General features: G+C 37.4%; 1 protein-coding gene across 5 annotated transcripts in view; it reads right to left on the minus strand.

The window, feature by feature from the left end:
- The window catches only part of rap1gapb (RAP1 GTPase activating protein b), a 63,275-nt gene that overhangs the window by 32,096 nt on the left and 18,297 nt on the right, over window positions 1-12,882 (minus strand). For 2 of the 5 annotated variants that reach the window (XM_046845171.1, XM_046845157.1), the window contains exon 1: window positions 4,096-4,296. The exons of 2 other annotated variants lie outside the window; for them this stretch is intronic. In XM_046845171.1, coding sequence (XP_046701127.1) covers window positions 4,096-4,139 — 44 coding nt within the window. In that variant the 5' untranslated portion in view covers window positions 4,140-4,296. Of the gene's footprint in view, window positions 1-4,095; window positions 4,298-12,882 lie in introns of those variants that run through there. One more of the 5 variants, XM_046845165.1, reaches the window with a different exon arrangement.

The following is a 12,882-nucleotide window of genomic DNA, read 5'->3' on the forward strand; positions in this document are numbered from 1 at the left end:
CTCCACTCCCCTACACTTCTCCTTTCCCTGTCGTATCTGTAGATGTCTTTCTCCTCTCCTACTCCTCCTTCGGCCAACAGTGGCCCAATTTCCACCGGTACCCTGTTGGCTAACAATACCTATGGCGGTCGTTGGTAACCCGGGCCTGGACCAATCCGAATTTCTGATTCGTGATCCGCATATTTGATTTGGCACATGTTTTACGCTGGATGCCCTTCCTAATGCAAACCTCCCCATTTATCCAGGCTTGGGACCGTCGCTAAGAGTGCACTGGCTTGTTCAGCCCTAATGGCTGGGTTGATTTGCCGCCTTCTGCTAACGGTTAAACAACACAGTGCCAACAAACTCATTACCTCCAGGCATATAATAGCTAAACCTAAAATGTAGGCAAGTTTTTAAAGCTAGCTTGGTGTGTTATGATGAGAGAGCACTGAAGGTCATCCTTATTGTGTATATTTAACTGAAAAACTTTGATATTACATTTATATTTATTACAATGTGCAAAGTCATGCCTGAGAAGTTTAATATTTAATCCAGTTAGTGTTTACTCACTAAAGTACATTCTCTACTTAAATCAGCCATGAAATATTTATTCAGGCCAAGAATAATGGGAATAAACGAATCATGAAAAAAAGTGCTTCAGCTGTTCCAAGGATTTTATAAGTGGACAATTAGACCGTAAAGCTCTGTTGTAATATTCATTTTACCCAAAATCTTCTTTAAATAATCTTAGAATAATGTTTGAAAGCTTTTGATTACACCTTATACATCCAATATTTACTTAATAACACCTATGGGCAATTAAGAGTAACTAATCTACCCACTGATATGCTTTTAGGAGTTGGGAGAAAACACCATCTAAAAATACTGGGAAAAAATGCAAAAATACTTCCTAGCAGTTACTTCAGCTTCTGATTTCACTGGGAATGGTTGTGCTGTGAGGCAGTAATACGGTAGGCAATAGCCACACTGTGTGTCCTTAATACAAAACAGTGGAAACAAAATGTCCTTGTATGTCCTTGAGGTCATGTGTTGAGGGGGAGCCTTGTATGTAGAGCATTAAGATTTCCCTTCTATGGTTTTAAGAGTTTTAAACCTGGACATGACAATTAGTATTATTAAAGTAGTAAATAGTATTATTAATAAGGTTTACTAAACAGGTTATATACAGTAAATCTGTAAACCTGCACTTGAGGTGTAGCTCTCCATCACTAAGGTCTGCGATACTTTTTAATTGTTAGATCCATAAATGATCATTTGAATCTCGTGCTAGGCACAGAAATCATTAGTGCTGAGAAATCTTTTTTCTTTTTATCATTGCATTATATTTCAGCCCAGCTCAGTGACCATTATGCTAATCCTGACTTCTGTAGCCTAAAGGTCTGAGCCCCTCAGAAACAGAAATGTATTAATCAAAACATTGTGTTCACATAGATCTTGCTGAGATGGGATAAAAATAGCCACTGTTGAGTCAACAGCACAGATAAAAGTCCAACAATAGACGAAAACAAAAATGTTTAATGGGTTAATACGTTATTAGCAAAACTATCTAGCCAAACCTAGCATTGTTATTCAGCTCTCATGTAATGGTCTTTGGAAAGAAGTTAACTTTGTTTGTTGTGACAAAAAATTTAAATATATAACACTGTATTTCTAGGTATGAAAACATCAGCTGCTTGTGGCTGTATGAAAAGGTCAAACCTTCATATATAGAAAGTCACTGCAAATGTGATACGTTTATAAAAATCTAAACGGGTCGATCATCACTGTGTATCTACTATACGGTGAGAGTTCGCAGAAAAAAACTAATATTTTATGATGATAACTCTCTCTCTCTCTCACATATTCTAGGCCACTAACAGTATGTGTTTAGCATGACTAATGCAAAGGTAAAAGCGATCCTGTATGGAAAAAATAGCTTTCTGTGTGAAACTGAATAAAAAGCCAAAAACAGCTATTAATGCAAAACCACTTATGGATTTTAATTAGAGTATAATGCATGGTGCAGTATTAAAAATAAATAAATAATAATTAAAAAAACCCATTAAAAAAGCTGTTAGCTGTTAATGGCAATTTCCTCCGTTTCATGAAGAGGAAGCTAATTTGTCTCTGCCAGGCTTTCAAGCCTAAATCATTAACTTCATTAGAAAGAAACAAATGAACAAGCAGGAGTTAAACATTTTTAAAATCCTGCAAAATTTTACAGTATCTCACAAAAGTGAGTACACCCCTTACATTTCAGCAACAATTTATTATATGTTCTCAAGAGAAAAAACTATAGAAATGAAAATTGGATATATTTTAGAGTAGTCAATGTGCAGCTTGTATAGCAGTACAGATTAACTGTCCTCTGAAAATAACTCAACATACAGCATTTATTGTCTAAAGAACTAGCAACAAAAGTGAGTACACCCTAAGTGAACATGTCAAAACTGTGTCTAAAGTGTCAGTATTTTGTGTGAGCACAATTGGTATCTAACACTGCCTTAATCCTTCTGAGCATGGAATTCAAGAGTTGCACAGGTTGTTGCTGGGATCCTCGTCCACTCCTCCAAAATAACATCACGTTGCTGGATGTTAGATGTTAGTGCTTCTCCACATTCCGCTTGAGGATGCCCCACAGGTCAAAAGGGTTCAGGTCTGAAGACATATTTAGCCACTCCATCACCTTCACCTTCTGCTTCCTCAGTAAGGTAGTTGTCATATTGGTGTTTTTTTGTGTGGAAATCATTATTCATTTAACCGCTGTTCCGCCCAGTTACTGAAGGGGTGACATCATGTTCTGCTTCAGAATGTTATTTTTTAGAGGACAGTAATTCTGTACTGCTCTACAAGCTGCACAGTGACTACTCTAAAATATATCCAAGTTTCATTTCTATAGTACTGTCCCTTGAGGACGAATACTACATTGGTTGCTGAAATGTGAAGGGTGTACTCACTTTAGTGGTATACTGTATATATTTAAGGCCAATTATGAATTTGTGTGATGTCGCTGAAGTTAAAATCCAAATACAGATATTTGGAACACTGAACATCAGATTTACAGCATTTGGCAGACACCCATATCCAGAGTGACTTACAATTTTAATCATACACCTGAGCAGCTACAGTGTTAAGGGTTTTGTTTAGGGTCCCACTAGTGACAGCTAGGTGTGGCTGGAATTTGAACTCATGACATTCAGATCTGAAGTCCAATGCCATAACCACTTAGCTACCACCTTACCAGATAGACACAGAGGCACTACATTAAACACATATAGATCACACACACACACACACACACACACACACACACACACACACACACACACACACGGATCCTAGAGGCATGGCATCTATTCCCAAACAATTTTGTTTCTATTGCTAATAGATTTGATTAGAATATGATTGAATTACCTGTTATACACAGTGTTTAATTATAAGAAAATTTAGAGTTTAAAACACCTATAATGCCTGAGAAGGTAAACAAGTAGTGGCTGCTACAGTGCAAGTTTCTCATGTGGTTAAGTTTGTGACTAATGGCCCCTATTTACTCAAAGTGCTGCTGACTGGTTGTGTTTGTAACCTGATGATGAAGCACATGACAAAATCGTGACTGGAGGTCTGCAGTTTAAGTATATGGGCAAGTCAATGAACAATATATAACTCCATAAAATAAAAATAAGGCAGCAGAAGATAGCAGTGATAAGTGAAAGCCAGCTGAAGAAACTTTCCTCTGGGATGATTATCAGATTTTTATAAAAGACAGCCCTGGATACAGTGTTCCGTTCACTGTGCAAAGCCCATTTTTCTTTTCTCTTCCCCAAGTGATAGGACCTTTTTGAGAATATATTAGTGCTTGGTTGAGGAGAGCAGACACTCATTAATGGCATGCCTGCAGACATTAAGCGGACGTGCTGTCTTTTTTGACCTCGGTAACAGACTGTGCCAGCAGTAATTTAGTTTGAACTCATAAGAAAAAGGTTTAATTACACTGAAAAACATGCACAGCTTCAGAGCAGTCCAACAATATATGGAAATCTTATTTAAAATGTGCTATTACAAAATGCTTAAACACACACACAGACACACACATACTCAGGAATTCACTCTTACCCTCCATAAGCCCCAAAAGTGAAGCTCCTCTTCCTAAAAGACATAGTCTGCAATAAACAAGGATACAAACCAGCAAAGCTGCAATCACTACACTTATTCTCCTTCTCTCTCACTTTTTCTTTCTCTCTGCGTGACTGTCTGAAACAGTATGTTTATGTCCTGCACCTGCGTCTCTGTGTTCGTCCTTCACTGCCCTCCCTCTCTTCCTCTAGGTCTTTACCTCTCCAATGTTGTGTGGGAGTGGTATGTGCTCAGTCACACTGGTGTCTGTGGTTATGAGCAGGTGTTTATAGAACAACTCACTATCTTCTAGATCAGTGAATCCAAATATAAAAATTCAAACTTCTTGTACCTCACAGGAAGAGAGAATACTGAATGTAAAAACAAGCACAGACTCACAATGGAAGAACATCACCAGGGGTTTGAAAAAGCAAAAAGTTTCAACTGGACAACAATAGCCTGATCGAACCACTTTAACCACAGGTTTTTCTTTCTCTAATGATAAACTAATGGTCAGTCAGTCTCGTGAACTTACCAGCTAATGGTCATATGATGAATGATGGATCACACATAAGGCACTGGAGCTTTATCAGAGTGCACATAAATATTTACATGGACAACAATTCTATCAAAGTATATAATTTTTCATTTCTAGTTGGTGTGACCTCGCTGTGCCCTCGTAACAACAACATGTCCATCTTCCCTTATTGACATAGATGTTAATTTCATCAGAGCTGAATCTTGCTCAGATCAGGTCATCCCAAATCAGATCACTGTGCCCTTTCCACCCTGAAGGTGACTGCACGCTTGCTCTGTATTTTTTTTCTTCTAAGTTTTAAACCACCCGCATTGCCTGCATCCCTCATGTATAAATAGCCCATGTTAATATATATCAACATATCCCCATAAACAAAGTAACTCTGTAGAAGTAGCGTATAAAGGTGAATAATATACACAAACACAGGGTTAGGAAGAAACAGAAGACGAGGAAAAAAACACAAACTCTTTTCTGTTATAAGTTTCACTCCTTGGCCATTGCATTCATGTTAGAATTGCAAATGCTCGTCTTTACAATTAAATAAATATACTACATTTATTTACTTTAATTAACCATATATTAGTATTAGAGCTGGTTTGAAACTATTTTTTAACATTTCTTCTAGAGAAAACTAGAGATGAATAGTGCTGTTTTATCAACAGAACTGTTTCACTAATCTGATTGGATGAGCAATGTTCTAAGAGTGTTTATATTTATAACTGCACTGGGACTGAATCACTTCACTCGTCTAATTTTTATGTTAAATTTTGGTGTCACCAACAGTGACACCAATAATAAAGTTCAGTTAGTGGCATCATCAATGGAAGTTTTTTGTTAATGTAACTTTGGAGTTAAAATATAAAAGCTTGATTAAGTCAAAAAAGAAAAAACTGAGGCTGATTTCACCAGAAGCACCTTAAACACTAAGGTGCCATTTAATGTGCACCCAATGAGTATCAGGCAAGCCATTGGTACCATCATTAAGGATGACTTCTTTATGCTCTATTACTCATAACAGTAATGTAAAGTAGTAATGAGTATTTTAATCATTATTTTATTATTATTTATTAAAAATGATTCAATTACTACTACTACAATATAGATAAAAATTTTATAGTACCGTATTTTTCGGACTATAAGCCGCTACTTTTTTCTCACGCTTTAAACCCCACGGCTTAAACAATGAAGCAGCTAATTTATGGATTTTTCCTGGGTTTTTCCAGGTTTTACAAGCTTCAAGCCAAAAAACTGAGCCCCATAACATAAGACCAATGAAATTGCCGAACGGGTTCAGGAGAACCAATAAAACTCTTTATATTAAATCAGATGCGCTCCCACTGAATTGGGCCGCACCACATAATAAATATAGATGAGGTTCCTCTGATGTTTGACCTGCCGCTCACTCGGACTGTCTACAGGAAATGCGAATCATTCGTCACGCTGAAAACAACCGGGTATGAAAAAACACACTTCACCTGTGTTCTGAGCTGCACGGCATCGGGAGAAAAGCTTCACAGATGGTGATTTTTAAATGCACGACGATGCCAAAAGATTAACTCCCGAGAGAAATTGTTGTGAAAGAAAGGAGGAAGACAGTGACCAATGACTTTCTTGGTAGGCTACTGTTTAGATACAAGTGGTGTAACAGTCACTGTCTTTCGTTAAAGCCTGTGTAAAGTTCATTAGTTTCAATTTAGGCACATTTATGTTCAAAATAAAAATCTTTGAAAAATTCAATGGGTGCGGCTTATATTTGGGTGCGCATAATAGTCCGGAAATTACGGTGATATTGCAGTCAACTATTGGATTGTAACCACAGGGGATTATTGCTCTCATAATACAGAAAGTGTAGATCAGTGGTTAAGGCATTGGACTTTGGATCAAAAGGTCACAGGTTCAAATCTGACCACCACCATGCTGCCACTACTGGGTCGTTGAGCAAAGCCCTTAATCCTTCCCTGTTATAAGTCACTATGGATAAGGGTGTCTGCTAAAAATGTAAATAATTAATAGTTATTTTATTCAAGTATTTTTTACACTGACTGTACTTTACCTCTTAAACATTCCTTACTCTCCTAGTAGTCTCGTTCAGATTATTAAAATACTTTATAGTCATTACTGAAAACTAGTATTCTCATGCCAGGCAGATTATAAAATGAAAATACACTTCAGGCACACCTTTCAAAATCTTGCTACTGAACCTTGGCAGGAAAAAGAGTGCAAATGAATGGTCTTCCCTAGAAAACACTCTCCAATTTCCCCAGTCTATGCATATTTAACATCTGTTTATTGTTTTTAAGTGGATGTTTAGCTGAATTTTTTTTGCCTTTGATTGATAATGTTTGGTTTTACTGCATTTGTTTTGTCTGTTATTCACAAATGCTATATGCATATACATACATAAGGTTTCTTATTTGGCACCTTACCATCCATCCCAGATAAACTCCATTGTGTCACTTGCCATCCCTAATTTAGACTCTGCTTTCATGAGGCGTTAAGGCCAAGCAATTCAAAACTATGTTTGTTTCTCATTTTGCGTTCACCTTGCCACCAGGTCAGACTGTCTGGTCTCGGCTACAGCTGACCACTGTTGTGTTATTTAATAATGCATGAACAGTTGTGATCGTTGGTTTGCAAACATGCATTACTATTGCCTAATGGCATGATAGTCCAATAGTCTAGGACTGTGGAACACTAAAGCAAATCCTAAAGCCACTTACTTATCATGCACCCAAATGCTCAGAGTTAAATTATAACCACTGTCCTAGAGCAGTGACTCTCTAGGACACACAAAGTCAATTTCATAACACATGAATTAGTAAAGTGCAGGTTCAGTCTGTGATATTCAACCTTTCTCTGCTGGGATAGACACTGTCTAGACGGTGAAGTTCTATAATCTCATTTAAATGCCACAGCAATATTGGGTACATTTCATCATACTACATCAAAGCTACACTGCCTCCACAATGTTGATTGCAATCTATCTTTGGCCCACTGTCCATTATTTTATATTCATATTCTAGGTTTTTTGCATACATAATGGTTTTATGTTGAACAGTTTAAGTCACTGCAAGAACAGATCTTTCTTTACTTGGGTGATTAAGTTTTGTTTTGTGCTGTGTGTCTTTCATTATGATTTGCTCTAAAGCGTGTTTTAGGGCACGTCCCTTTTCCACTCTTCTGGTCAACATAGTCATTTCTTTCCTTCTCTGTACATGTAGGAAATTAAAAAAACACATTAGATAATTTGTTTATTTCTATTACTCTCATTTAAATAAAACAAATACAAACCATTTTTAATTCACATGACCCCACATGCAATTCTTCACCTTATTCTTCATGATAAAGGTGTGCAGGACTAAGATCCCTAGTAAACAAACATCATGTTTACAACAGGAAATACCATAATACCATCAAAATAACCAAATGTTCACATTTTGAATTTTGTTCTTTTCAAGAAAAAACATTGATGGAGGTTTATTGAAGTTTAATGAAAATGGGCTGATTTCACTTTTTTGACTGCCAGCTTTTGCCAACAATAAAGTAAAAACCTCCTACTACTGATGAACCCCATTCACTGCAAACACATATACTTTACATCTTTTTCAATCCTTACACATACTAATCATCTAATTTGGGGGTTTGCTGGTACTGTAGTAGCAAGTGAAAAGCTGTGATTGAATTGTCCTTAGGGATTTATAATGCAACAAAAAAAGATCTTAAAAAGGATTATAAAACTGATAATTGTACAGTATAAGATCCTGTTAATTTAAGTATGGTCTAATTATTAAAAAAAACAACTCTCAGTTGCTTAAAGTGTAACCAGATGAAAAAAATAAAAGATGGAACCAGATGAGAAAACCATGTGCTTGAGATGAGAAATTAGATGAGAAAATATAAAAAGCAAAGAGAAAGAGCAATAATTCTGAAACATTTATATTGGGCAGGTGTTTTACACAGTGACATATTCCACACAGTAGCCGGACACTGCACACTGCTCTCTACTGGAGACACACACACACTGCATTGTGTGAGTGGTGTGTAATTGACCTTCAGCACCCTGGACAGTGAAAGACGAGACGATGTCACATCCACACCTCCCCACTGTGTCTCTAATGCACTTGTGTCAAACACAAGGTCTGCGAGCCAAATCCGGCCTGCAGATTCATTTCATGTGGCTCACACACACTAATATTTAAATAGCTCACAGTATACAGTACATTTTTACACATTTGACTAAGCAGAAAATTACACCTATTATAGAGCCTCTCACCTCAAGTTCTATGCATTTATAGTATAACTCTCTGGCTAGTAGCCAAACAGAAAAGAATGCTTAATCAAAAACTTAGTTTTCCTGTAGAAATATTCTATTCTAATTTCTGACCTTGCAGATTAATCAGTAAAAAATGAATAAGTATATTAGTATATTGTATGTAATAACTGTATTACATACACTATATGTAAATACTTTTGCATAAAAGCCTCTTGACTTGACTATATTGCATTTGTGAGGTTAGACACTGATGTTGGACGAGAAGGCCTGGATCGCTGTACCCACTCTAATTCAGCCCAAAGGTGTTCTATCAGGTTGAGGCCTGGACTCTGTGTAGGCCAGTCAAGTTCTTCCACACAAAACTCACTCATCCATGTCTTTATGGACCCTGCTTTGTGCACTTTTGCGCTGTCATGTTGAAACATCCCCAAACTGTTCCCACAAAGTTGGCAGCATCAAATTGTCTGAAATATCTTGGTATTCTGAAACATTAAGAGTTCCTTTCACTGGAACTAAGGGGCCGAACCCAATTCCTGAAAAGCAACCCCACATCATAATCCACCCTCCACCAAACTTTACACTTGGCACAATGCAGTCAGACAAGTACCGTTCTTCTGGCAACCACCAAACCCAGACTCGTCTATTGGATTGCCGGACAGTGAACAAGTCTCTTCGCTGCTATAGAGTCCAGTGGCGTCACACCACTGCATCCGCCTTGCATTGCACTTGGTGAAGTATAGGCTTAGACGCAGCTTCTCGGCCATGGAAACTCATTCCTTGACGCTCTCTATGTACTGTTCTTGAGCTAATCTGAAGGCCACATGAAGTTTGGAGGTCTGTAGCTATTGACTCTGCAGAAAGTTGGCGACCTCTGTGCACTTTGTGTCTCAGCATTCGACCCACTCTGTGATTTTACTTGGTCTACCACTTCATGGCAGTGTTGTTGTCGTTCCCAATTGCTTCCACTTTGTTATAATACCACTAACAGTTGACTGTGTATTATTTGGTAGCAAGGAAATTTCATGACTGGGAGCTCCTAAGAGCGACCAAATCTTTCACAGATATTCGTCGAAGCAGTTTGCATGCCTAGGTGATTGTTTTTTTTTACCCTGTAACCATGGAAGTTATTGGAACACCTGAATGCAATGATTTGGATGGGTGAGTAAATACTTTGGCAAAATTGTGTGTGTGTGTTTGTGTGTGTGTGTATAGTGTGTCTAATTTTATCCCCACGTAATAGACAAGTATGCTACTAGTCACAGATGTCTCCTGATTGAAAATGTAAAGGATGTTAGAGGTGATGAATTGGTGTCAGTTGTGTAAGAGCTAGGTGGTATCTCTGCTGTCCATACGTTCAGCTCCATTACTCCTCTACAGTAGCTGTTCATGCCTGTAGTACTGTTTCATGGTCGACCGTTCAAGCTGACCAGTTTCTTTGTTTTGTGTGAGTGTGCGCCTACGCATGTGTGTGTCACACAGCCTGACCAATCTCTACTCCTACTGCGTTTGACCTCGAAATGAGAGAGAGCACAGTTGGCAATCCACAGCTACAAGACATCAGAGAAGTGTGTGTGTATGAGTGAGAGAGAGAGAGAGAGAGAGAGAGAGAGAGAGAGAGAGAGAGAGAGAGAGAGAGAGAGAGAGAGAGAGAAGACATAGAGGTAAGGAAGTAAAAAAGTGTTATCTTCATTTCTGTATGATCTGATTTTATGTGGGAAAACTGCAAGATAGAAGTGACTACCGAAAGACAAGATAATGCAATGGTGGTTGTAAACAAAAGGTCTAGGTAAAATTATGGTAAAATAGTTATTTATTTTTTCTTGAATAAAAAAAAAAAAAATTTAATAAAAAAACATTTGTCCAAACAGATGCTTTCATCTTGTATTTGAAGTGATTTAACAATTTTGCCCAGTCATGAAAACAGAGCGCATATGAAAGACAGAACTTGGATGCTGGCAGACAAATAAAACAAGTTCTTTTTCTCCTGCTGTTAAAACAGCATGAAAGTGAAAAAATCGGAACGTTTAATTTTCTAACCCATTAAAACATTTGGTTTTTGTTTCTTTTTAGCATAATGTTTTTCTTCACTTTCCAAATAAAAAAATCTAAATACAGACTGAATTCACTTTATCAGTAATGTATTTATCTGTACACCTACAAATCCATGTAATTATCCAATTAGCCCATCATGTGTCTGCAGATTTGAGACAGCAGCCTCAGGTACTGTGCACAAAAAAATGATCAGAATGAGGGGAAAAATGTGGTCTCACTGATTGTTGAACTAGACGACATCATTTAAATGAGAATAATAAATCATTCACAGCTCAGCTTGATATGATCAGCAACTAGAACGACCTCGAGGGTTTTGAATTTTGAAATGTGATGCAGATGGCTGGACATCTGTCTATGTCTGGCGGTACAGCATTCGTGCATGCAAGCAGATTTATTTAACTTTTTTTACCTTTCACCACAAGGTGAAAACGTCTTTACTAGTTGCACTGCATATGTTATGTCCATCATAATGTGAAACAGTGGATTACTTTGATAATGCCATTATCAATGATTCAGGTTTTGTAGAACTATTAGTCCACGGAGAAATTCAACCACAAGCCCTAATTTTATACAAAACAGAGCAACTATACCATCATCCCTTTGTAGGGATGTGTGGAGTGTGGAGTGGAGTGTGACTTCAGTATTAACTACTGTATATGAATGCAAAAAGCGTTTGTGCTCCACTTTGTTTCTCTGTTAAAAGTTTATTGCATCACTCATGTTAAAAGATGATCAAGAACATTATGAAAATGACTGGTTGTCATAGGAACAAAGCAGTATTTAAATTGAAGTTAGAGTTAAAATATCGGAGCGGAAGTGAATGACAAATGCATGGAGAACTAACTAATAATTATAGCTGTCTGAGGGTATAGCAGCACTTAAAAAGACATCTGGTAGACTTTGTGTGTGTGTAATATGGCATCATGTATTGTATCACCCTATTCAGCTACAATAACCAGTGAAGAACCATCAAGATAAGCAAGATGTTGTGTGTAAAACATTCTTAATCTAAACACATATCCCTTGAATTTCCCCAAAGTCTCTTCTGTCAAAAAAAATGCACTCTTTTAGTATTAAACACAGGGACGTGAAGAAGGCATTTTACATTGCAGGTGCAGCAAGTCTGTGCTGTGAGAAACATCACAGCAGAATGGCAGTCATGCTGTTTTTCTTTTCATAGCAAACAGGTGCTCATAACAATAATTATAGTACATTGTAGGTATACAAATAGGAGTAAAAATTATATTATATTATAATAATATACCATAACTATTATAATATAGATTTTGTCATGTTTATTTCTATTACCGTATTTTTTTTTACTATAAGCCGCTACTTTTTTCCTACGTTTTGAACCCCGCAGCTTAAACAACAAAGCGGCTAATTTATGAATTTTCCTGGGTTTTTCCCGGTTTCACAAACTTCAAGCCAAAAAAACTGAACCCCATAACATTAGACCAATGAAATTTCCGAACGGAAACGAATAAACGCACCTCAACTTGTGTTCTGAGCTGCACGGCATCGGGAGAAAAAACCTTTTTTAACGCTCAACGATGCCAAAGGAAAAACTCCCGAGAGAAATAGTTGTGAAAGGAAGGAGGAAGACAGTGAACAATGACTTTCTTGGTCGGCTACTGTTTAGATACAAGCCGTTGTAACGTGTTGATTCTGGGTGAAGGGAGAGCTCACTAACTCCAGTTGCAACAGAAATCATATAAGCACAGACAGGTTTCCAAAACTTGTGCTTTTTTATTTTTCTTGGCAACAGCGTTAAGGGTTAGTCAAAGAAACTTAGAAATGAGCATCAGAAAATAATAATCCTCGTCTTAAACACACGCAGTAATACTGGAAAAATGCAGTGGCAGACTATTCCCAAAATACCGCTATGCTCCTAAAGGAAGTGCAACATATTTCACCGGTTACA

This window comes from Silurus meridionalis, chromosome 1 (assembly GCF_014805685.1).
Source record: "Silurus meridionalis isolate SWU-2019-XX chromosome 1, ASM1480568v1, whole genome shotgun sequence".
Classification (NCBI taxonomy): Eukaryota; Metazoa; Chordata; class Actinopteri; order Siluriformes; family Siluridae; genus Silurus; species Silurus meridionalis.